Source organism: Leuciscus leuciscus (genome assembly GCF_965113295.1).
Source record: "Leuciscus leuciscus genome assembly, chromosome: 3".
Taxonomy (NCBI): Eukaryota; Metazoa; Chordata; class Actinopteri; order Cypriniformes; family Leuciscidae; genus Leuciscus; species Leuciscus leuciscus.
Genome location: NC_138727.1, coordinates 37,131,776 through 37,158,807, shown reverse-complemented (window position 1 = coordinate 37,158,807; position 27,032 = coordinate 37,131,776). Strand labels below are relative to the sequence as shown.

The 27,032-nt window shown below is 37.4% G+C and overlaps 1 protein-coding gene across 1 annotated transcript; it reads left to right on the top strand.

Moving 5' to 3' along the window:
* The first annotated feature begins 176 nt into the window (after nt 1-176).
* tubgcp3 (tubulin gamma complex component 3) lies at nt 177-26,016 on the top strand. The gene is made up of 22 exons (XM_082164721.1): nt 177-407; nt 1,062-1,169; nt 2,117-2,184; nt 2,296-2,379; nt 2,487-2,698; nt 6,837-7,009; nt 7,338-7,450; nt 10,705-10,830; nt 11,023-11,091; nt 13,054-13,186; nt 13,323-13,489; nt 14,918-15,028; nt 15,842-15,950; nt 18,290-18,479; nt 18,611-18,746; nt 18,849-18,917; nt 21,034-21,169; nt 21,277-21,365; nt 21,443-21,574; nt 21,672-21,812; nt 23,362-23,478; nt 24,772-26,016. The coding sequence occupies exons 1-22, from the start codon at nt 332-334 to the stop codon at nt 24,931-24,933; spliced, it is 2,721 nt and encodes a 906-aa protein (XP_082020847.1). The 5' UTR covers nt 177-331; the 3' UTR covers nt 24,934-26,016.
* Nucleotides 26,017-27,032: the final 1,016 nt, after the last annotated feature.

Sequence of the window (27,032 nt, the reverse complement as noted above, 5' to 3'; positions counted from 1 at the left end):
CGTTTAGTAAAAGACAACAACAACAACAACAACAACATTAATATCCAAATTACTTGTTTTTTGTTTTTTTTACGCAAATGAATTTTGCGCTTAGGTAACATTTGTAGAGTGGAACGCTTTCCGGAGTCTCACTTTACAGCCGGATGTTTTTCCGCTGCGCACCGTTGCCGTGTTTTCCGTTTACTGTCCGATGTGGGCGCTTTTCGGCGGGTTCCGTTAAAATGGCGCTGCTGTTGCTCCCAGCTGAAACCCACCGTATTAAAAGCGACAGCGGTTAAAAGCACGCCGCGGATCGCTTCTGTTCGCACGGGAGGGGATATATAAGTGCACAATGGCGGCTCTTGATCAGAAATCACCCAACGTGCTTCTGCAGAGTCTGTGCTGTAAGATCACGGGCAAGAGTGAAGGTAAAGAAACAGATCTCAACCGTTTACATCACTGTCACACAGCTGCTTAGTAACATGATCGGTATGTGTAACGTTAGCGATGAGTATATGGGGTGTTTCGTTGAAAACAGACAATTTGATGGAGGGTCTCCTCCACCGATGAGATGCTGTAAGCGGACAGGTTGGCAAAACATCAGGGAGATGCTGGTTAATACAGGGCCCCTGTTTCAAATGGCCCTTTAGATCAATAAAGACCCTGATGATTCAAACCTGTTCACACCCAACGCCATTATTTATTTAATATGTTATCAGCTCACTGATGCTGTCATATTTCAGTAGTATGTGTGAATCAAACCCTGATCTGCAGGAACACATCTCACAACAGACACAAACAGATCACCAGGGCATGAGCTGCTCATCAGTGGATCTAGTAGAAGTAACGTTAGAGACAGCAGACCTACAGGAATATGATCCCTGCTATCAGCTAATGACTTTATGCATAACCAGACACCCATTTCATGCTTGATATACAGTAGATTTTGACATTGATCCTTATTTGGATCCTTTTATTAAACTGAAATGTGTCTTGCTAATATGTATGAAAACGCTTTTGTGTGTTACATTTTTTTAAAGTCTTAAGTTATGAATGCACCTGTTGTTTGTGTATCTTCTCAGCTGACGTAGCTCATCAGTTCCAGTACGCCGTGAGGGTCATCGGAAGTAATTATGCACCCACAATTGAACGGGATGAGTTTCTGGTGTCTGAGAAAATTAAAAAAGAACGTGAGTAATCCGAAACCCTGCTCTCACCTTATTCAAGAGCAATTATCATTTCAGGTGGCGTTCATAGATCATTCTGTGCAGGGCTTAACAATAAAAAAAGAAAAAGAAAAAAAAGAAAGTGTAGCATTAAACATTATTGTTTCTGTACAAAAATGAACAGCTATACATTCATAAGCACTTTTTGACAGGAAAATGATGGTATATGGTGATTTGTTTATAATTTTCAACCCATTCTAATTGATGTTTCCGAACCAATTCTTAAAATTTATAAAAAATAATTCTACAGAATTTTCAGTACATCATAGAAAGGAAGAAGTTTGCATGGCGTAAAATGATGCATGTAATCATCAAGCAATAAACATGTTCAAAAATGTGTTGGTTGACAAATGAGAGCGTTTATGAGATGATGAGCATGTCATTTGTTGCCATATTGACCGCAGATGCGCTACTCACGGTAAAACCCTAAAAATAGTGCTGTCGGCAGTTATTTCATAATCTAGACTGATAAAAACATTAATAATTATGATGATAACACCATTTAAAATGGACTCTGATGTAATTACGGTTTTGTTTGTTGCTTTCCAAACCCTGTAAAATGATTCCAGTGAACTTGTTGTCTTTACTCCTTTAATAGCCATTCATTTTAAGCTGTAGTTTAAACCGATGATTATATTTATGCAAAGATGATAGACTTCTTTGTCATTTATTTATGTTCCCTATTTGAAAACATTAGACTGTCAGTTTAGTTTGCCTGTTATTTATAATTTAATTTATAGTTAATTTATTATGGTATTTCATATATTATGCTGCTAATGTTTTTGTTGTTATTATATGAAGATGAAATAATCTGTATCGGATCTTTCAACAGGTCTTAAACTCATCAGGCAAATCTTTAATATTTCAGGCTTGTGTGATTCAAAAAAATTTTTTTTGCCTATTTATTGTAGTGTTGAAACAAAGACGGGAAGCAGATGCTGCCCTGTTCTCTGAGTTGCACAGAAAGCTTCAGACCCAGGTCAGTATCCACAATATATTGAGAATATTTCCATACATGATGCATAGATTAGATTATACATGGACTGCATATTGTTTTGTGCACTTGTTGATTTTGTTGTCTGGTGAACAGGGCATATTGAAACATAGATGGTCCATCTTATACCTCCTGCTCAGCCTCTGTGAAGACCCAAGGAAGCCGTCCAACCGGGTTCCTGTATGAAATATTTCTCCAGTTATTCTGCAGATACTGCACGATAACATAATGAAAATCATTTGACTTTTATGTATAAGGGCAGAGGTAATGTTCTTTCCTGTCCACAGGTGTGTAGTTATGGAGCTCTGCTTGCCCAGGCTTTGCCCCGTGATGTCCACTCCACCCCGTTCTACTACGCCCGTCCCCAGAGCCTCCCGCTCAGCTACCCAGAGCGCTCTGCCACCGCCCATAACTCCAGCATGGCCACCAGTGGCATCAGCAGTATGGGAGTGTTCTCCATCAACGGGCCTGGACCGACCCCTCCGTCTCTGCTTACCGGGTGAGTGGCAGCGATGGATTTGCAATTTAAGAGTTAAATGCAGAAATACAGTGACCATGAGCTGTCAAGCTCCAAAAAGGACAAAAATAACATAAAAAATAATATGTTGCATCTGCTTTGAAGCCAGTTATTCCAAATGGGAAATGACAAAATGTATGCAGAATGGCTGCAACACCCATTGTGAATTAAATACACCAATGCACACGCTACCGTTTCACCTCAGCAGAATCGGCAAGTAGTATGTGACGATGTATCGAACACAGCCCTATAAAATATTATTACAATTTAAAATTAAAACTCTTTCAATTTGAATATATTTTAGAGGGGTTCAGTTATGCTTTTTTAACTTATTTTCAACTTTCTTTGGTGTGTAATGTTGCTGTTTGAGCATGAAAAAGCTCTGCAAAGTTACATATTTCAAATGGAGTTATTCTCTATATAAGTAAACACTGTTTCTGAATCCCTCAAACTCCTTGATTGTAGTCTTGATGTCTCTTTCTGTAACATACACATCACAATATCCCTCATTTTAATAATTCCAATCCAAGACATATGGGAAAAAAGGTTGTTGTCGCCATGTCTAAGAGAGGCTGTTTTGAGAGGCAAGTCGTGCTTGTGAAGGTGGTTTGGGTTGATCAGCTTGTTCTTCTTGACTGTCATTATTGAACACTGACTCGAACTGATACGGCAAAACGTACGCCATATAGTGTTTACAGTGCGTCATGAAGCCTCCGGAGCTGATACTCACGGGTTATGGTTAGGGTCGTTACATTTCCGACACATGCGCTAAGCACAAAGACTGGGGCCGACTGACCAATCTGAGCAGATTGAGCTTTTCGTAAGGCGGGTTTTAAGGTCAGCATGAAACAGAAGCTGCGATAGTCCTTTCTTCCCTATTGTTATGTATATCCAGTGCTTAAAAAGGTATGATGTTTTATTTAGCGAGCATGTAACCACTTAGATTATAGATAGAAAAGGCAATTTACAGCCAATACAGGTAATTTACCATATAATTACTTTATCAAGCCTGTAAATGCATACATCAGAGAGGGAAAAGACCACATTTTGCACTCTCAGGCCATTTATCACTGAAATATAGTTTTTTGTTTTACCTTGTAATAGCTCTACGTATGGCCCGACAGGGCAACGATCGAATCCGAGGCATGCATTTGTCCGTCTCGAGCCAAGAATTGAGCCTATGTCTAACTGTTTAGTAGGGCTGGGTATCGTTCAAAAAATGTCGATACCGATACCTTGATTTCGATACCGGTTCCTGAACGATACTTTTTTCGATACCAATTTTATGAAATCCATTTTAACAAGATTACGTAACGCATTACCTCAGAAAAACTTTGGTTTTATTTTTTCAGTTTGACTCATGCTCCTTAGCCAGTGCACAAAGGAACACATTTTTTTTTATAAAGAGCTCATGCTCACCAAAGCTGAATTTGTTTTATCAAAAATACTGTAAAACTTGTAACATTGTGAAATAGTATTACAATTTAAAATCTTATTTGAATATATTTCAAAATTGAATTTATTCCTGTGATGTCAAAGCTGAATTTTCAAAATCATTACTTCAGTGTCACATGATCCTTCAGAAATATGAAAACAGTTTGCTGCTTAATATTTTGGAAACTATGAAATTTTTTCATGATTCTTTGATGAATAAAAATTTCATAAGAACAGCATTTATTTGAAACATTACACGTTTTACGGTCATGTTTGATCACTTTAATGCATCCTTACTGGAAAAAAAATTCTGACTAACCAGCACATTTTTGAACGGCAGTGTACATTCAGTAGGTCATTATTGCAATATAAACACTGTCAGAGTGATCAGCAAGGTATCTCTTCATTTACCAGTCGAAGACGGAGCAACTTTCTGCTCTTATGTTTACTCCGTGCACTGTCAAGGTCTTCATCATATCTGTCGTGGTACCGGTCTTTGCAGCAATTATTTTACCGCAAATACTGCATCGCACGCTGTTGGCATCGAGCCTGGAGAAATGTAGCCACACTTTTGATCGACTTTTCCACATCTTTAGGGTATTGTGTGTGTGTGTGTGTGTGTGTGTGTGTGTGTGTGTGTGTGTGTGTGTGTGTGTGTGTGTGTGTGTGTGTGTGTGTGTGTGTGTGTGTGTGCGCTCGCGTCTCATATGAGTATGTGCGCGGAGGGTTTGTGTGTGTTAGGTATCTTTACCCCTTAGGTATCGAAATCTAGTACTGAACAAGAAGTCATTTTTCGATACTCAATAGTATTGAGGCAATTCGGTCAGTACCTAAAAAGTATCGAACTCGGTACCCAGCCCTACTGTTTAGGAGTTATGAGCGATTTCGCGCTTGAACCTCTAATAAACATTGCGACATTCTGTAAATGTCAATTTTTGATTTCATGGTGACTTTAAAGAAACCGAAAGTAAAATAGAGTATTCAGGCAGAGGATGAAAACAGGTGCTGCAACAATGTAAATTATAATATTTTTTTGTATTTTTTTTTTTAACATTAAATTATGTAAATGTATTCTAGTAGACTCCATAAGCAAAATGATGAACCTGTAAATGAGCTTAATAGGACCCATTTAAAATGTAATTTATTTCTGTGACGTAAAGCTGAATTTTCAGCATCATTACTCCAGTCTTCAGTGTCACATGATCCTTCAGAAATCATTCTAATATGCTGAATTGCTGCTCAATAAATATTTATTTTTATTATCAATGATGAAACACTTGTGGAAACCCAGATACATTTTTCAGGGCTTATATGATGTGAAGTATCAAGTCAGATATCTTTTGCAAATGTAGCATTTAGAGATCATTGTCTGTTTATGGGTAGAATTTTATTACAATCCATTTGAAATGTTCCATTTCTTTGTTTCTGGTTTTCGCTTCATGCTTCATACTATACATTTACAAAAAGGTCTCTAAAAAGTGAAGCTATTTCTAAGAAAAGATCTAGCAAAATTTGTTTGCTGGCGCTACTTGGTTTGATATTTTGTTTAAGCTCAGTGTCTGTCTACACACTAGTCATGAGCAACTAATATTGCTCCCATTAAATTCACTGAAACGATTTATTTACATTAAGTGGCTGTTGTCACGTAGCAAATTAGCAATGAACCTGCGGTTGAAGCATCCTATGTTTCATAAAATTGAATTTGAAGTGCTTTATTTTGCTTCATGTTGTCCTTTAGCCCAGTGACAGTCAAATGGGTTTTTTCTCTCTCTCCTTTTAATAGTATTTTTCTTCCAATAATTCAGCTATTGTATTTGTAGCATGTTTAAATGAATTGCCACACGCTCATCTATTATTAACACAGCTGTCTAGCGCCTGCAGCACTTAAGATATTTTAAAGATGACCATGTACTCCAAGCCCTGAATTAATTGATTGCTGGATCCATTTGACAGTAAAGCTATCGAACCCACAGCATCATTAAAGTGTCTGTACTTCAGTGTCATTATTTGTTAAAGCTCACCATTACGAGGTAATTAGTGAATTCCCACAGATATTGCTAATGGGTAGCAAGGATGCATCTCAAGACAATGACGTTTGGGATAAATTTATGTAGAGGTAAAATTACACAAATTTTGAGGTACATTTATGTAGTGAAAAAGGCACAAAAAAATACTGACCAATTTCTTAGAGTTTGACCTTCTGTAGAGTTTAGCTGTTAAAGGTGCAGTCGGTAAGAATGACAACTAGTGGTGGAAATAGGTATTGCAGTCCAATTCAAGATATCGGAGATCGTGGTTTCTCCCGCCTCCTGCTCCTCAGACTCTCAGACTCACACGGGTTACCAGTTTGAGCACACGCAACAGGAACGAGCACAATGTACAATGAAAATTGTAAATTGGCAACTTACAGTATCACAGACCAAAACAATAACAAACATTCCAGCCTGGAAACGCACATTTCAAAGTAAAAATAACTGGCTGTAGAAGTGTTTTTCAGAGAAACGCGTATGTGAACTTAGCATGTTTCTTCAATGGTTGCAAACATATTATGGTATTTTTATGCTTTAGTAGAGTGAAAAAGTTACGTACAGCACCTTTACATGAAGTGCAGAGGTTTTCAGGCAAACATGAGTGTATTTATATAGGAAACTTTTGCCATGTATGTCATTTTCTGCTTGTTTTTCAGACCTGGACCCCAGCCCGTCGGTGAGTCTATGAGAGGGTCTCGTCTAGCCTGGACTCTCCCAGTGTCCAGTTCACCCTCTGGGGCAGGTGCCGCCCCTCGTCCCACCAGCGGACCCTCTTCCAGTCCGGCACCCAGACCCCCACAAAGACAGAGACGGGATGGAGACGGCAGCGGTGAGTGTCTGCAGCAACAATCACGGTTTTGTTCAAGGAAATGAACAGTTCTGGAAACAATTGGATGAGTAATACTATATTTAATTTTTCTAATTTTTTTTTAGAATGCTTAAGACTAGTTAGAATAGCTAATTGCCTTTTGTAATAAATTTTTCTTCGTTCTTATAGAGAAAAAAAATCTCTCCACTATTTCAGAGGTGTTTAAGATGCAGTCGGCCACATAGCACCTTTTTCTGTGACAGATTTATGAGTATGACCTTTACAGCTCTTTCATTTAAATTCTTTTTTTTTTGCTCCACAATTCTTTCTATCTTGTCTTCTGGCCCAGCTGAGATCGGGGAGGCTGCTCTCGTCCGAGACATTCTTTATGTTTTCCAGGGAATAGACGGAAAGTTCATCAAGATGTGCAGCCCAGAAAACTGCTACAAAATTGATTCAAAGGTGATGCTTTATTAGCTGTATCTTTCTTTTATTATGGTTCTGTCTTTATTTTTCTTTCTCTCTCTTTGATTTTTATTGCTCACTCGCTCACATGCAGGCAGTTAACTACAGTAACTTTCTGTACGTTACATAGCAACCTTAAACAATCAAAGGAAAATTTGTGAACGGTACTCGGCGCATTGAGAGCTCCTGGCAAATTTACAGCTTCAAGTCGTGCTAGTTTAAAAAATAAATGAATACTTTTGTTACAAATGATAAAATATTTCTATTACAAATAAATGTTGTTCTTTTGGAATTTCTCGTCAAGTCACCTTCATTTATATAGCGCTTTTAACAATATAGATCGTTTCAAAGCAGCTTTACAGTGATAATAAGAAATTACAGTAACAGAGATTGTTTTGGATAAAGATCTAGAATAAAGTTATTTGTCCAGCTAAAGTTGGTTTTGATTGATTCACTTCCGTCTTCATCAAAAAATCCTGAAAAAGAATGTATAATGGTTTTCACAAAATAAGATAAGAAATGTTTCTTGAGCAGCAAATCATCATATTAGAATGATTTCTGAAGGATCATGTGACACTGAAGACTGGAGTAATTATGCTGAAAATTCAGATTTGCCATCACAGAAATAAATTACAGTTTAAAATATATTAAAATAGAAAACAGTTAGGCTATTATAAACTGCAATAATATTTCACAATAGTACTGTTTTTATGATATTTTTTGGTCAATTAATGCAGCCTTTTGAATGGTAGTATATATTAGCAAAAATGATAAATGAAGAAACACTGTAGCAAGGTCATTGTAAAATTGTTATGAAATGGAGTATGTGCTATTTTATGAGAACATTCTCATAATATTTGCTTGTTGTGTTCTTATTAAGCAATTGTTTTAATTTCCACACATTTAAATGCCACCACAAATAAATAGCTTATAAAGTTTTATTTAATCACAATAAACAGCAAATCAAATCACTCAGTCATCATAACGACTGTGTATTTTTAACAAAGCAAGTGTAAGTTTCAGATTTTATTGGCTAGTACTTTTTCTCTTGCTTTTTAAGTTCTTCATTTCTTTATTTCCCCACTTACAAACACTTTACATGTCAGACTGAGATGCTGGAAAGTCATTATGAGCATAATGTTCTAGCATAGCGCTTCTTATAAAAGTACTTGTAATGTGTATGTGAGTTCTTATTAAACAAACTTAAGTAGGGTCACCTGTTATCACTTTTGTAAGTGCATATTGGGAAATGTAGACGCATTGATCTCATCGTCAGCCGTCTGGCTATAACTAACGTGGCCCATCCATTTGAGCCAAGAGGCTCCCCAGGCTTTTTTTTACATTCCTGGCAGACGTTGACCAGGAATCATCGATCAGGTGTCCTTTTAAGTGACACTTTTAAAATGGTGCATCCATTTGTTTGGAAAAGAACAATGTGCTTTTTATGTCCAGCGAGGTATGCTGGATAAATAAGCACTCTGATGGGCCAGACCTGTTCGGTTTTGTTTTGAACGTGACATATGTTCAAAACGTTAGACCTCAGATGGAGATAAATGCCTTTATTTCATAAAAACCTAAAAATCAAACTCCATATCCATATCCATGTCAATTTGTATGCATTACATTATTATATGAAGCATAGAATCAATCTTAATATGAGGACATTTACCCAAATAGCACGAGTTTAACAAATCTATGGTTTAGGGCTGCACGATATTTGAAAAACTGGTTGCAACATTTTGTTTTTCTGCGATATTTACATTTACATTTACATTTATTCATTTAGCTGACGCTTTTATCCAAAGCGACTTACAATTGCTATATATGTCAGAGGTCGCACGCCTCTGGAGCAACTAGGGGTTAAGTGTCTTGCTCAGGGACACATTGGTGTCTCACAGTGGATTCGAACCCGGGTCTCTCACACCAAAGGCATGTGTCTTATCCATTGCGCCACCACCACCCCCATATATATATACATTGCAATATGATGAAAAAGTTTCACCAGATGACTTTAATAGCTCTATTTGGGAAGAATTAATCATTCTAGAATGATTTTGTTGGGGAGTGAATCTGCATAGATAATATACAAATTACAAGAATTAGACAATAGAACAAAGATACAAATGAAATAAACAGTGATTTGTTTTTCAGGTAAGTCTAACAGTAATATAACACTTCAATAGTAAATAACACTGCATAGTCTTCACTGTATAAATTAAATATAATTCATCTTTGTTAATACTACAAAAGTGATTTTCTCTTTGTATTTTGTTGTTTGATTAACATTAATGACTGACAGCAGCAGGTATATTAGGCTGCTGTCACTTTAAGAACTGATGCACTGATCCAATATAATGATATGCATCATTTTCTTTCATTCACGTAAGCCATATGTGACTGTGTTTACGAGGATACTCGCCGGGACGGGTATTTTAACATTATTTTGCATCCATTCAAGCACAAAAACAGCGTGCAAGTTCCGTAATGAGCTCTCTTTCGTGTTTTCTTTCGCTCGATTGGCATAAAATCGCGTGAATGTTTAAACTGACAGGACCTTAAACACGTGCAATTGATAACTTTTACTCTATGATGGTTCAACTTTGCAATTAATCTGATAATCACGTACATTTCATAGTCCGTACGTACGAATCACAAGTCAACTACGAGACAAATCAATCTATGCTAAAACGATTTATCTTGCAGCCCTACTATGGATCATTGTTTGTTGGGCTCATATTTTGCATTTCCCTTGGAATATTGAACTAAAGGAATCATTTCTTCCTAATTGTATTCAGTCTGAGGTTTGTCGCAGCCTCTTTGTCTTCATCTGTCTTTGAATCAGAAATATAAAAGAACTGGTTGTCTGTTTTGTAATAGTTTGCTTTAAAGGAGTCTTGGTGAACTTTCCAATTGAACATTTGATCAAAGGCTTAAATGGGCCTTTTATTAAACACTATTAAAGAGTTTTTGTGTTGAATGGAACAGATGTAGCCCACAAAGGACCAAAATAAGCAACAGTCGAGATTAGCTAAAGCCATTTCTTCAAACTGATAGAAATGTCTTTGCCACAGTGTCACATGGGCAGATTACAGACTGGCCGGTTCACAGGCAGAATACATTAAAGCAGACTTCGATTTCACACACATTCCTACTGCAGATATTTAACTTATATTTAAAAGATGAATACAGTCAGTTGTTTTTCTTGTAGTCCATTATTATGTGATCATGGTCCAACATTTTTTGCTTTGTAGGTTCCGCTGTGTAAGTCTCTGAGAGACACTAGCAGCAGGCTGGCAGAGCTCGGCTGGCTCCACAATAAAATTAGAAAATACACAGATTCCCACAGCTTGGATCGAGCCTTTGGCCTTGTCGGACAGGTAGGAAATGTGACGTGACTGACAGTGAACACATCATATACATCCTTAACTGGTACACAGATCTTATAATGCTAGATTATATTCTTTATTTGAAAGAAGTTAATACTTTTGTTTAGCAAGCATGCATTAAAATGATCAGAAGTAAAGACTATTGTATTTATTTAGTTGTCTCCTCTCACCCTTTGTTCTCAGAGTTTTTGTGCTGCGCTGCATCAAGAGCTGAAGGAGTACTACAGATTGCTGTCTGTACTTCATGCACAGGTGAGTCCGGGACAAATGCGCAGAGGAGAATGTGTGTCTGACCATGAAATATTTATTTGATTAAGCCTCTTTTCTGCTGCTGCTTCTTTGTTGGAGAAATCTGCAGGATAATATAGTTGGCATGAAATAGAAGTTGCGATAGTCTTTTCTTCCCTGTTGTGACGTATATCCGCAGCCTGACTACGTCAGACTTCGTACTTCCGCTCAATTTCAGTTCGCTTCAGTACTCAGTCTGAGATAGCGACCTGTCTATCAGTTTTCCTCCGGCCTCAAAACAGCCGGCCAATCAACGAACAGAAGGCGGGCTGAGAGCCGTGATGTAGACGCTGATTGTACCGTGGATGCGTAGATTTACTTCACATAATCTGCAAAAGTCGTTCACAGCCATGTTCACTCCGGTATTTCGCTCTATGGTTTTGTTTTCGCATCATACATGTGTTTACAGTGGAAGTTAGATGCGGCTGAGCCAGCGCATAACACACGTCATAACCAAACGTTATGTGATTGGCTTACGGGTAACCAATGATTTTAAACTTCAGACAAGCGCCCCCCCCCCCGCGAGAAAGAAAACGCTTTTCAATTATGCCCTTCCAGACTCCGTCTACGAAGCAAAGCGAAGTAGCAGAGTTTGGTATTACCAGGCTAGTATATCCGAGTGAAACTGCAAGAAAAATGTAGGGCGGGACATGATTTTGTCCATCGTGAATTGATTGGATGGTTGTGGTTTGCTATTGCTGTGATGTCATGTGAGTGACAGGTCGCCCCGCCCTCACACCAGTAAACGTCATCAGAGAAGATATGAGATGTCACAGCAAGAGGCAGGGGAAGTTATTTTGCTGAAAGATTATGAGGGCACATGAATTCAATAAAAAAATAATAATGATATGCACAGAAGATAAATCGTTTACAATAAATACTGCAATATTCCATTAAAAAAGAAGTATTGTCAGTTTTGTTTCATGGTGAGCTCCAGCCAATATATACATACCCAATCTGAAATAAAAATGAATTGTACTTAAAGCTGCAGTCCGTAGTTTTTTGTCTTTGTCGCCATCTCTGTTCGAAATCTGCAATTGCAGTTATTCGCGGAATTATCCACTTTACGTGAGTTGTGCCTCGGCACGGCACAGCGCGGATGAATTAATGTTTTGAGGAGAATGTGCGGCTGTCAGTCACCGAGCCGGTGTGGATCCTGTCATTCAGAATCACAGATTCTACTTTTTGGAAGTATGACCAACATAAGAATTTTTACCGGAAAATGTCATCCGAACAAGTAACATTTACTTTTGTTCTTACCAAAGGGGAAAAAAGCATTGCGGTAAATTGCGCTGATTAAATCTAACGATCGCTTATCATATCACGTCAAACCGTGCAAATTTTACTTTGTTCTTTGTTAACAACATCAGCATTGCGTGACTACATTTAATGCCCTTCCGATATTATCCTTGTTTTCACATGGGGCCCGGTTGCAGTCTCTCTTTTTCGGTTGCCACTCCGAAGTCTTTTGCATTTTACAACGAGTGAATCTCCAGTTGTCACTGGTGTCGTTTGAACCTTTCTGGATCCGCCATCAAATTGATAAGTTTAATTATATCAAGTGCTGCGAGAAAAGGCTATAAATCTCCACCTCCAACATCCTCACACGCAACATAGCCTACTAGCCGAGACTCTTCTTTATGTGTACAGATGTGACGTAATGATGCAAAGACCACTGGAATTAAAAACATTATTATAAGCTTACCATTTTGAATCAAGCTAAGGCAAGCAGATAGTTTTGAACACTGGCTGGTTATGTACTTGCTCAAAAAAAATATTTGGGATAATTTTAACCCAAATAAGTTACGGACTGCAGCTTTCTGACTTGCATTAAAAGCATCTTACTATATATGTCAGTAATAAGTATGAGAACCAGCACTATTTCCGTGAAAAAGAGGTAACGGTAGAGTGCGTGTGTGTGTTTAGCTCCAGGTGGAAGATGATCAGGGTGTAAACGTGAGCGTGGACAGCACTCTGACTTTGAGGAGACTGCTGGTGTGGACCTACGACCCCAAGGTTCGGCTGAAAACACTCGCCGCCCTGGTGGATTACTGCCAAGGTTAGTGATGAAACAGCTGCAGCTCATTCAAAAGTTACACAATACACTTAAAATATATTCAGCATTAACATCATATTTCATCGTAAAAGATGCATTTAGCACAAAGATGTCAGCCTCAGCCTGGTTTCTGTCACAGGGCGTAAAGGAGGAGAGCTGGCCACAGCTGTACATGCGTATGGAAAGACGGGTGACCCCCACATGAGAGCGTTGATCCAGCACATTCTTGGTCTGGTGTCACACCCTATTCTCAACTTCCTGTATCGCTGGATCTATGACGGGGAGCTGGAGGATACGTACCATGAGGTCAGGACACTGCTTTTCTTTGCAGAGTCACTCCCAGATACCCTTGCTAGAACTTTCTGTGTCTGCTCAGACTGCAATTAAATACTTGAGTAGTTACTTCAACACTGCAAACCTATGTACTCTAGTCTTTACTCTGTGCCTTTCACCTAAATATTCACAATATATTCTCTATGATTTTGCTGGCAGAATAGAATTAAGTGAAGCAATGATCGCAACGATTTTAATTAACTTTTAATTTAGTCATTGAGTGTCCTGAAGAGTGTATCATTAGCTTATCATCACTAGCCTCGTGTCTCAAGTAGGAGAGTGTTAAAACAGATATTAAATAACTTCATTAGCGATGTAAGAGTTTGCCTCTCTTTTTCAGCTTTATTTCAATTACTAAAAATACAGACGGTCCGATTTAACGAATTGATTTTAAACTGGTTGAACGATTCGTTACACAAAAATTTTTATAGAATTCTCTTTATGGCATATATATATATTGCCTTAATTATTTTCAACTAGATGGTTTTTGTTCTTACTTAAGGGACTTTGTGTCTGCTTGGTGGGGGTGTGAAAAATACCACTTAATTGATACAAAGTTAATAATTTAATACAAATTTCCACCACATAATGGAAGCTGATCTCAGGCCAGTGTCGGAGAAAACCGCTGCACTTGAGTGTGATTTAAGTTTTGCAGACACAGTGAACCAGTCTCCTACACCCAGACACCCAGATGAGGACGGATGAGGCTGCGCTAATGGGCCTTTCTCCTTCCACTTCCTCTGCGGCCTTCTGTCTCTCTCTTTCTCCCACTATCACTCTCACATCTACTTCTCCTTGTCCTCCGCCATTACCAAATAGTGTCAATGAATCTTTCTTTACTTAGCCTATGCCCACTTGACTAAGTCTGAAGTCGCCGGGCGTAGAAGAGTTATCGCCCAATCAACTCCCAGCTTCCCCTCCGCATGGGCACCAATCAGACGCTCTTGCCTGTAATCACAGGATTTAATCTCGCCCTTGCTGAAGTGTAACAGGCTTTTTCCCAGTGTAAGCAGTGTTGAGGGTGGAGGTGACAGAGAGGGTTATATCACTAATGTACCCATCGAAAACACTCTCTTCCTGGTCCAAGGGTTTACGAGCTCCTCGTTTCGCTCGCCATCGTTATTCTCGGCAATAGTCGTTTTAATAGTTGCCGTGTTGAAAGCACTGACTCTTCTACTTTCATTGCCTCCGTCTGTGTAATTATTACCACAGAAAGGTCATTGCATTACAGCGACCAGTTGAACAGTCGATGGAGGTAATTTATTTGTCTTGGAGCTGATGTTTCATCAGTGTAAACATTATGAGACTGTATGAGTGGGACAGGCCGTAGCTAAATAACTTTCTTAAATCAAACAAAATAAAAGTTAAGAAATCCTTCTGACAATCAAAATGTGTGTTCAGTTCTTTGTAGCCTCTGACCCAACAGTGAAGACGGACAGACTGTGGCATGACAAGTACTCTCTGAGGAAGAGTATGATCCCGTCCTTCATCACAATGGACCAAGCCAGGAAGGTACAGCACTTATATCATGGTAGTACATCATGTACTTTACACATGATGGCATAACATCAGTGTTATTGATCGAGGAATGAGACATGCACGAACAAGGTTTTTATGTTTTCTAAAGAAAATGTGAGTGGCGTTTGCCCGTGCAGAACCGCAGTGCTAGGGGGTTTAGAAAATATTACAAATAATTTTACACTTGTGAAAAATATGATGTGCAACATTTTGATTTTATTTATATAAAATATACATTATTATTGTTATGTATTTCTTATAAATATATGATGTCTGTGCTTTAATATTTATTATAAAACGCGGTTTGCTCTTCACAAAGTGCTAGGTTGTTTCAAGTGGGTACTCATAAAAATTACACATTGAAAATATTCCAAATAATAATACACTTGACTTGTAAAAAGTATGATGTACAATATTTTGTATTTTATTTATATAAAATATACAATATGTATTTTACATGTATTATATACACACATACATATATGTATTATAAAACAAAATCTATTTTAATAAATTTAATATATATATATCAATCACAAGGTGAAGTTTGTAAATTTGATTGCTTAAAGTATATTATAACACATCTTTCCTCATGTTTCACCTAACCTATATCAACCACACAGAACACACTTGGAAGGAAGTGTCTTTTACAGCCAAGCTACACTCACATTTTCTTCATTAATAGCAAAAACCCAGTTTGATTGTTTAATGCAAGACATTACCTAACAGTGATTCATCTTAAGATTGAAATGAGCATATAATAATGATTCCATCTGATGTGTTTTCTTCCTTTCTGCCCTTCTCCAGGTGCTACTCATTGGCAAATCCATCAACTTCCTGCATCAGGTTTGCCACGACAGGACGCCGCCGGGAAAGATCATGCCCGCCTCCAAATCCACCGACTCTCCCAAAGATGGTGAGCTAGCGCTAATGTAGTTGCTTAAAATAGCTGCGTTTATGCTTGCTAATTCGATTATTTGTGGCCATAATGGCAGCTAATAGTTAAATATCCTGCTGAAAGTGAGGGATGGAGAAAGAGGAGAGAGAAGGATTGATTTGTTGTGCAGGAAAGTGCAGTTTTTGACCGCCTGTCTGTGTTGTATTTGTCCATATCGACGCTGGCTGTATTTAACGTCTTTGCTAGCATGGCTAATCAATGCTCTTAGCCTCCAATGTACATCTCTGTCCTTCAGTGTGATTCTAGAAGGTTCTTTGTTTTCTGGTGTTCTGTCCTTCTCTTTCTTACTCCGCATTGACTTTGTCTGGTTTATTTTTTTTCTTTCATCAAAAGTGGTTTGATCTTTACATGTATAACCTTGCAAAGGTTTTTTTTTTTTATTATTATTTATTGGCACAAACAATGCAGTCAAGTTCACCATCATTTTGTAAACCTTTTATAAACAGTTAGTCACAACCAAGGTTAATATAGTTTCTATTTTCCTGGTATACATTTTTTTTTATTGTAATACCATTATAAAATTTACTTTTAATCTAAGCTTTGTTTTAGTTAGTTCAATTAGGGCATTTTAGCATCTTTTATAAACGTGCCTCAGAAAGAAACATTACTGGTGTGCGTCTTGAGACGAGCTTTCATTTAAAACAGCTTAAAACTTCCATTTTAGTCTGGGACTACACTTAAGCCTTTTCTGTGAAACCAGGGGATGAAATTATGTCAAAATGTCCTTTGTCTTAAGTGAATGTAAACAGTTGAGAAATAAAACGCGTGTGTATTAGGGGTTTAACGGTTCTCAGTTAAAAAAACGAACCGTACCGTTCTCCGCCCACGGTTAGGAACGCACTTGCACCGCGGTTGATCTCAAATCTGACGACGTATATATAAAATCGTTTGTGTGTGACTGTGTGTGTTCTCATCCGAAGCGCGCACACAGTGCTCAGATATTGAGTTCTCTCTGGACAAATTTAAACGCTTGAATGGAAAAATTTACACAAGAATTGTCAACATGCCTGTCTTGCGTATCCTAGCTGACATAGTCTGTTATGCCTAAGGTGAACTTATACGGTCGTGAAAGACAACGCATGTGTGACAGACAACAATATCAGTATTTTGGATCCGGGCATTGTCTTAAAAGTGACAGCAGCCTAAAATTCCTCCTGTCTGTGTTTTTAATGTTAATCAAACAACAAAAGACAAGGAAAACACTCACTGCTCTAGATTGAATTTACACGGTCAAATATGAAATGTTTACATTTGATTACATTATTCTAATTCTGTACCTGAAAACTAATGTTCGACCTACCTGAAAATCTTTGCTCTATTGGATTTATTTGTGCTGTTGCTTGTTAGATTATTTGTTCTTATATTCTTTATTTTTATTTGACAGTAGTCCTTTTTTAACACCGCACATACCGTATCTAAAACTGTTACACCCCTAGTGTGTAACAGTATATTGGAATCTGTCCATTCACTCTTAAAGTGACAGCAGCCTAATAAACCTGTCATTAATGTTCATCAGACAACAAAAGATGAAGAGAAAATCACTCACTGTTCTGGACTGAATAACTTTGGTAACTTTAATTGTAAGGATTAACCTGTATTTAATTTTTACAATGAAGACTATTTCTGTACCAGAATGCTACTGTTAGACCTACCTGAAAAACTTAAAGCACTGTTTTTATCGTTACATGTTGCATTGTTATATTGTAATGCCATCATATTCTGTGCAGGCAATTAGCTTACTGCGCTGTAAATAGAAAAGCCTGACAATATCACTGCTAAATACCTAAGTATTGTGGTATTCCGCCATGTTTCTCAGTGACACGCCCACAACTCGTAAAGATCGGGGGTTAGAGAAAACCCCGAGCTCCCCACTGGTATTTATGGGATTGTGGTGGTGTTCAAGTACGTTCAACTCGTAAATACGATCTATACGATCCTATATGAACACACCATATGACCGTTTTTCCCTGTGGTATCGAATATCGATATTTTTCAAAGTATCGTATCGAAATTCCAGTATCGTGACAACACTATTTATTACTATCTAAAATGAGTTTTGTCTATTTTCTACATTTTAAAAAATCATAACCCTGCTAATTTGCATGGGAAATATAAGCTTGTAATAAATATCTGGCAAATTTTTTGCTGCAAGGATTTGCCAGAATACTATATTTTCATAAGGGTCTTTCTTCTTCTGCCTCATTTTTCCTCTTGACTTTTTCTTCATTCTTCTTCTCTTTTCTTTTTTTTTCTCTCATGCTCTTGCTTTCATTTAACACCCTGTATATCTTTCTCAGCGACAGAATTGTTCACTGATCTGGAAGGGGCCTTTCAGAGTAAGATTGATGCTGCATATTTTGAGACCAGTAAGTATCTTTTGGATGTGCTGAATAAGAACTACCAACTGCTGGAACATCTTCAGGCCATGAGGAGATACCTTCTGCTGGGCCAGGGAGACTTCATCCGACACCTCATGGACCTTCTCAAGTAAGTTTGTTTGTGTAGCTTGACATGAATGTGCCTGATTTCATCGTTGATTTATAACCGTTCTTTCTCCTCTAGTAAGGACATTTATTCTTAGAGTCATCCATCTCTCTTTATCTCTTGCTTTCTCTCAGGCCAGAGTTGGTGAGGGCTGCCACCACTCTTTACCAACACAATCTAACCGGTATCCTGGAGACCGCTGTCAGGGCAACCAATGCCCAGTTTGACAGTCCTGAGATACTAAAGAGGCTTGATGTCCGGCTACTGGAGGTACTGAGAAGAAACTGAGCCAAATAAACAAATATCTGATGGCAAATATCACTACATAATTGTGTATCACTGATTGTGGGTCTGGTGTCCTGTTTTGTCTAGGTTTCTCCTGGGGACACTGGTTGGGACGTCTTCAGTTTGGATTATCATGTAGAGGGGCCCATTGCCACGGTAAGTTTGTGGCTAAATTTTCATCATCAACACAGGCAGCTGAAGTCCGCACACACCGTATGCACCCAGCAAGATTGTTCTAGCCCACTGAGATGCATTTTGTCATAATCTACTGCTCAAATAATATAACACTAATATTTTAATTAATGTTAACCTATAACTAATTCGGGTCATTTTTGGTCTGGAAGAGATATTGTATTGTTTTTAGCAGAGGTGTAGTCATGACTCATGACCCTGACCAAGGCCCATTCAAGAATCGGCAATCAATTTCAGTGAACCAAGATGATACATTTATTGCAGCATTGATTTATAAGATTCAGCATCCATTAAGTAAGGGAAAATCCACGGCTAGCTGTGCATTAAATTATTTTAATGCACGGTGTGGAGGCAAAGAACCGCTTGTGCGAAGCGGAGTGCATTAAAATCGTTTAATTATTAATCGCTTAATAATTTCAGCTAGCTGTGGATTATCCTGCTTATACCATGGTCATTTGCCAAATGGGTTAAATTTACGGTTATTTTCTTCAGAGACAGAGATAAAGTAGAACGGTAAGATTATGAATGAATGAATTATAGCATTTATTTGAATTAATTATTGAGAGAGAGAGAGAGATGAGAGATGCTTACCTGCTTCTGTTCAGTGTCTCTCTCTCTCTCTCTCTCTCTCTCTCTCTCTCTCTCTCTCTCTCTCTCTCTCTCTCTCCATTAACAATGAAGCTGAGAGTTTACTTACTTCGAAGTAGCGATGTGACCCCCTCGTTGCTGAGAAATTTAATACAGTGATTCAGTAGCGAAGCTATTTTATTACTAAAAGTCACGGGGCAGCGTTGATAAGTTTCTGTGCTCCTGAATATATGTGCGATTTCCGTGTGTACCAGTGATGTGTGTGTGTGCTTCAATGAAAACAGCGCTTTAATATAGAATGGTGATTAAACTGACTTGGAACTACCTGTGCATTAAACAGTTTTATTGCACACCTTCCAGCCAATCAGACTCAAGTATTTAGACAGACCATGGTATAATGAGAAGTTATTCATCAGATACAATATGGTTTTCATTTGAAAAATATTTGGTTTTGACTATTTTATATCCTTACGTTCCACCCGGAATGCGGAAATAGTTTGCAGGTTTGGGGTTGTGTGTTAAAGGGTTAGTTCACCCAAAAAGAAAATTCTGTCATTAATTACTCACCCTCATGCGTTTCCAAACCCATAAGACTTTTGTTCATCTTTGTAACACAAATTAAGATTTTTTCAGTGAAATCTGAGAGATTTCTGTGTGTCCATTGAAAGTCTATTCACATAAAATGCTTAAAAGCTTTCATAAAGGGATCGTAAAATAAATCCATAGTGGTTCGAGTGGTTTAATCAAAGTCTTCTGAAGAGACACGATCCACTTAATATGATGAACAGATTTAATATAGGCTTTTATTCGAATATAAACATTGATCAGTAAACACTCAAATATGTTAAACGGAAGCTTGGCCGTTCATACTTGACGCGTGAGAACAAACATCATTAGTTCTTGCGGAAGCTCAAACGCGCTGGTGTGACACAAGAATGAATTTCAATGGTTCTTGCGGGTCAAGCAATCGTGCTTGAGCTTCCGATTACCGTATCTGAGTGCTCCATGTATGTTTGCTGAGCAATATTTACATGTGAATAAAAGCCTAAATTAAAATCTGTTCTATTAAGTGATCATGTCTCTTCACAAGTGTGGATTTAATCGCTCTATTTATATGGGTTTATTTTACGATGGAACATTTTGAAGCATCAGAATTTTGGGTGAGACTTTCAATGGAGGAACAGAAATCTGATATTTCTTTAAAAATATCTTCATTTGTGTTCCAAATATGAACAAAAGTCTTCTGAGTTTTGGAATGACATGAGGGCTATGTTCATTTTTGGGTGAACTAACCCTTTAAATGTAAACTATTCATTTCTCATACTGTCCATTATGTTTTGATGCCTAAATTCACTTGTAGCATTTAAAATGATTGATTTAATTTTAGAACAGAATTTCAATATCAGACTTAGTTTAATGGTTATATCGTTATGGGCAAGATTTGTTTATAACAGTGCATCCCTAACCACAATGTGTGTCATACCTGCGTCAGGTGTTCACCCGTGAGTGTATGAGCCACTACCTGCGTGTGTTCAACTTCCTGTGGAGGGCTAAAAGAATGGAGTACATCCTCACCGACATCTGGAAGGGTCAAATGTGTAACGCCAAACTGCTGAAGAGCATGCCGGGTGAGTGCGGGTTTCATTCTGTTAGATGTTTTTGAACCAACCTACATTTTTTGTGAGATCTACCTTTCTCAGCAGACAGTTGAGATGTCCGTTGTGTATTTGCACAGAGCTCTCTGGCGTACTGCACCAATGTCATGTTCTCGCTTCCGAGATGGTTCACTTCATCCATCAGATGCAGTATTATATCACATTTGAGGTACGTCCCTCTGTATGTTTGTCTTTTTCAAACAGTGGAGCTGTATTATTCATTGTATTGTGCATGGGTTACTGTAGGTGTTGGAATGCTCTTGGGATGAGTTGTGGAATAAGGTCCAGCAGGCTCAGGATCTGGATCACATTATAGCGGCTCATGATGTTTTTCTGGACACCATCATTTCTCGCTGCCTGCTGGATGTGAACAACAGGGTACGATGCACTTACACAGGGTGATTGCGCACTAATGATGATCCCTCGTACTTGTGCTCATTTCTGTAACTCTGTTGTCCTTTGTGTGTGTGCGCAGTCTCTGTTGAATCAGTTGCGCGCGGTGTTTGATCAGATCATTGAGTTCCAGAATGCTCAGGACACACTGTACCGCTCCGCTCTAGAAGAGCTGCAGCTACGCGTCCAATTCGAGGACAAGAAGAGACAGAGAGTAGAGATGGTATGTACAGAGAGAAAGAAAAAAAAGTGCTTTTTTACACATTAAATGCAAGTTAAAATGATGAAGATATTGCTATCATTGCTTTTCGCTGTATGCAGAATTCAAAATTCATGGTCAAGGTGGAATGAGTACATTATCAGCCATAAATATTTCTTATTAGCCATGAAACTGGCCTTACAGCTCAAATAATGCACATTTTTGTGCATCTATTATCATTATCTATGAAAGAACTAAAGTACTTTAACAAAAATATGAACTTCACATTACTATTTTTAAACCTTTAGAAGGCCTTGCACCAAAGATTTCTATTGGAAGTGCAAAACTGTAAACAAATATACACCGTATAGAGAATTATACAAAAACGAGAAATTGCAGGCAATTTTTTAATTTGTGCTTTTAAGAAACTAATACTTTTTTCCCATCAAGGACACATTAAAGTGATCAAAGGTGCCTAATTTCAAATAAATACTTTTCTTTTAAACTTTCTATTCATCAAAGAATCTGGAATAAATGTATAAGTTTCCACAAAAAAATTGTTTTCAACATTTATAATAATAAGAAATGTTATCTTGAGCAGCAAGTCATCATATAATGATTTCTGAAGGATCATGTGACACTGACGACTGGAGTAATGATGCTGAAAATTCAGCTTTGACAACACAGGAAAAAATTGCATTTTACAATACATTACAATCAGGGTCTGAATTTAACTTTTTCACCCACCGGCCAATTTGGCGGCAACATTTTTAAGTTACCGGCCATTCAGGACTTCTACTAGCCAACAAAAAAGAACAACAAATTAATCAGAGTTACTACGTCACAGCTTATATATATGTATGTATGTGTATGAATGAATGAATGAATTTATGAATGAATGAATTAACCAAACGCTTTTTAATCTTTTTAATCTTTGCATTGTGATCTATATATATATTTAATAGATCACAATGACTGACGAGTTGAGTATTTGCGCTAAATTCGTGCAGATTTGGCTTACACGAACTTCCCCAGCAAAGTGAGTAAACATAGTAAACGAAGTGATTTGACAGCGTTACCCGCCACATTTGATTTTTTACCCGCATTTGGCATTAATTTCAAACCCTGATTAAAATAGAAAACAGTTATTTTTAGTTCTAATAAAATTGTCTCGAAATTACTTTATTTTTGGTCAAATAAATGATGTTAAACATTTTACAGATCTCAAATGCTCAAAAACAAAGGTGACCATTGCTCAAAAAAAGCAAAGCTTCTTATAGGCCAGAGCATTCCTAATGGTTAAGTCACATGTTCGGAGTGTCCAGCACTCAAAATAAGAATTATAATCCACTCTTTTAATTGACTCTGGAAAGTGGCCATTAGCAAATGTGTAGGTCAACAGCAGAGTGGATGCTCCTTTTACAGGGACAGTGTTTATTTTTTATTGGCATTGATTTTTTTTCTTTTCTTTTTTTTTCTTCTTCTTTGGTGTCAGCTAAATTACTGTGAAAGTAAACAAAGGTGAAAAGAGTGCCAGAGTGTTTGTTTCTAGCTCTGTTTCTGTGTATTTCAGGGCGAGTGGGGTGTAACAGCAGAGCAGGAGGCAGAGGAGAACAGACGTGTGCAGGAGTTTAAAGACACCATACCAAAAATGTGCTCTCAGCTCAGATTACTCACACACTTCTATCAGGTACTCCACACAGCCTTTCATACACTTTAATGTGCTCGCCCAATAAACCCATAGCATCTCATGCATGGCATGCGTGGAAAAAGTGCTGCACCAGCAGGTATGAGTGAGCGAACATGCTTAATGGTGTTTAGTAGAGCATTTTATGCTGATCCACACTACATATGCAATGCTCAAACACTAAATGGTCTGTACTCACCACATTTCATGCTAGATTTTAATGTCATGTGGATATTGATCACATGATTTTCTGATTAAAGCCCATATTCTGGTTGACTCTTGATTTTCGAAAATATATTTGCTTTAGAGCTATTGTAATATTCTTGTAATATACATGTCATCAGAATACATTAATTATTTTTCTCATTGTATTCTTGTTGAAATATTAGACATATGAAACGGAAATCATAGGAATATCCCCAGATTTCATTATTAATCAGAGTTTTCATGTAAATGTGTGGATGTAACTTTTTTTTTTGTCTCTTTGCACAGTACACCATTATGTTTTTATAATTACTGATTTTTTTAAAATTATTATTTTGTATTATCAATCTGTTTAAAAAAAAATATATATATATATATATATATTTATTTATTTATTTAAAAATATAATGCTTGTAAAAAAAAAAAAAGAAGCATTTATTACATTTGAGTTTATAGTTGTTATAAATAATGTTTATGACATAATTATATTTTATATTAATTTATGTAAAAAAAGATACATATTTTTGAAAACCTTTTGAAACCTGACACAAAAAATGGTTTATTATTTGAAATGGAGACAGATAAGCCCTGAAAAGATTACTGGAATGAAAAGTTTGGTTAGTTGTACTGGATTGTAATTGTAAATTGTATTGATGTAATTATAATGTAGTATTAATGTATTATATAGTCATTTGCATATATTACAGTGGAGTTTATATTAGGTTAAAAATGTTAATGAATATTAAAATAGAAGAATAAATGTTTAAAACCTGACAAAAATAAGCCGTGGTATTATCGGCTTTCAATGCAAACCAATACCGATAATTTCAAAACTGCTAATATTGATTAATAAGGATTATATCATACACTGCTTAATTAATTTAAATTATTTATTCGTTCAGGGACAATTCACAGTATATTTAGTGTAACATTATTAGCTTACAGATAAATGTCATCCGTCGTCCTTGGGTGGCTGGTAAGATACCAAGAGCTAGAAATGATCACTTTATCACGTCACATGACATTTTATACTTAACTGTCTGAAGCTCCAGCCCTTGATATAACGCCACCTTTATTTCTGTTGTCCTTTAGGGCATAGTGCAGGAGTTCCTGCGGCTGCTAATGACCTGCTCTGATGAGAGTCTTCAGTTCCTCAGTTTCCGTCTGGACTTCAACGAGCATTATAAGTCCCGGGACCCACGCCTGAGGCCTTCGCTAGGGGCCACAAGAGGGAGACGAAGCTCCAACATCTGACCTTGCAGACTTTGGGAAAGTTCATGTTATTTGGTTGCTGCGTCAAGAGACAGTTTATTAATAGGGCTACTCAGAACTCTTCTGGCGCTCTGTAAGAAACTCATTTAACAGGGAAATTGTTTATAGAATAACCTATTTCAGTGTCATGGCCAAATGATTTCAGTCACTCACAATCGACTGTCTAGTGGTTTTACAGTGTACCTGTCAGTAGCACAAGGTCGCAGGTCTGTTGTGCTTCCTTTTCAGTTGTTTAGTTAATGTGTGAATACTAGTTTTTTGTTTTGTTTTTGTAAAGATTTGTTTGTGTTTACGTTTTTGGTAATATTTATGTCCATTGAGATTTTTTTTTCTTCTAGTTCCCTTTTTTTTTTTTACTTCAAAGTCTCCAGATTTCAAGAAAATAGACACATCTGGTCCATTTTCATTATTATATATATTTTAGTTGTTGTTAAGTTTGTAATTATACAGGCTGTGACCTTCGTACTGGGTGTAAAAAAAAAAAGAGGAACCTTAAATGTCGACCAGTTCTTTAATTTATGAATGGACCTGTTAAATTACATGCACTTAAATGAACTACATGACCTCTGTAAGATCCTGTAAACTCAACTCATTTCGTACATATAAAATCAATTACCCACAATGCTGTGTGATCTTAAGCCTCAGGTTGATACTGTGAGGACAAAGTTACTATTCTGAAGTTTCGGATCATTATGGGCAAGAATATAGATTACTGTTGTAGTGTTTTTCCTTGTCTCTCCCATGTTCATGAAATGTTTTGATGGAAGTGGCTTGGTAAAGCTGGGGAAAATCACTCTTGCCCTCCTCCCCCATGGTGCGCTCTTACACGGTGAAGATGACAATGGATTGATGATTTCATTTTGTCTGTGGATTCAGTGGAAAAGATACTGAGGTGTCACTGGAACTGTTTTATTTTAATTTTAATAATGATTGTCCGTTAAAGGAGTTCAAACTCTTTCTGCACTGTACAACACGTGTACAAAGCAGAACTCAAACTGAACAAACATCCTGTCATTCTTTTCTTGAACTAATAAACCTTTTTTTTATAGTAAAAAAAATAAATAAAATCGTGTTGCTTTTCATTTCCTGTCCAATTCAAAGTGCTGAAAGAGTTGGTTCATTATGAAACCGTGTAAGCAAGATGTTTTATGACTAATCATTTTTAAAACTTAAATGTAATATTGAAGATATTTAAATATAGCCTAGTATCAACAAAACACCACTTTGTATATATTTGTGACAACATCTGCAAAGTTTCAAAGTTCAAAGCAAAGGGAGATATTTTCTTTTACAGAAATCACTTTTTAAGGACTACAACAAATGGCTGGTATGGACTACAATGAGCAATGTAGTCAATAAAATTTACATAAACCCCACCCCCCAGAACTCTATGACAGAATATGCTAATCAATGACTAGAAAATAGTTAGCTCCACATCAGCTACATAAAATCTTCAACTAACCATTCTGAAATTTCCTTTTGCATTCTACATGTTGTCACTTTCTATTGAGTCTCCATCTTTGTCAGACTCCGGTTTGAACATAAAAGGCTAAACGTTTTTTTACATTTTCAGTGTGTGTCTGCAGGCTAACGCGAGCCTTTGAAGCTCCGCCCTCTGTCCCCGGGAGGCGATTTTTTTTTTTTTTTCAGGATGGTAGGGGAAGACTCATGAATATTCATTAGGGAAGTCATTCCTGATTGGTCTGATGACCTACCCCTAACCCACCCCTAAACCTACCCATCACTGGGGGTATTATGACCTCCCTAACCCCGCCCCTAAACCTACCCGTCACTGGGGTTAAGACCAATCAGGGATGACTTCCCTAATGAATATTCATGAGTCTTCCCTTACCATCCTGGGGAAAAAAATATCGCCCTGGGAGAAGCAGCTCATTTGCATTTTTAAAGGGACACACACAAAACACATCGCGTTTTTGCTCACCCTCAAAAAGTGACAATTTTAACATGCTTTAAAAATAAAAAATATCTGTGGGGTATTTTAAGTTCAAACTTCACATACACACTCTGGGGACATCAGAGACTTATTTTACATCTTGTGAAAGGGGCATTATACCACCCCT

Coding starts and splice junctions, on each gene's coding strand:
- tubgcp3 (XM_082164721.1), top strand. CDS start 332: ATGGCGGCTCTTGATCAGAAATCACCCAACGTGCTTCTGCAGAGTCTG. Junction 7,451..10,704: donor GCTACAAAATTGATTCAAAG/GTGATGCTTTAT, acceptor TTTGCTTTGTAG/GTTCCGCTGTGTAAGTCTCT. Junction 18,747..18,848: donor TTGATGTCCGGCTACTGGAG/GTACTGAGAAGA, acceptor TGTTTTGTCTAG/GTTTCTCCTGGGGACACTGG.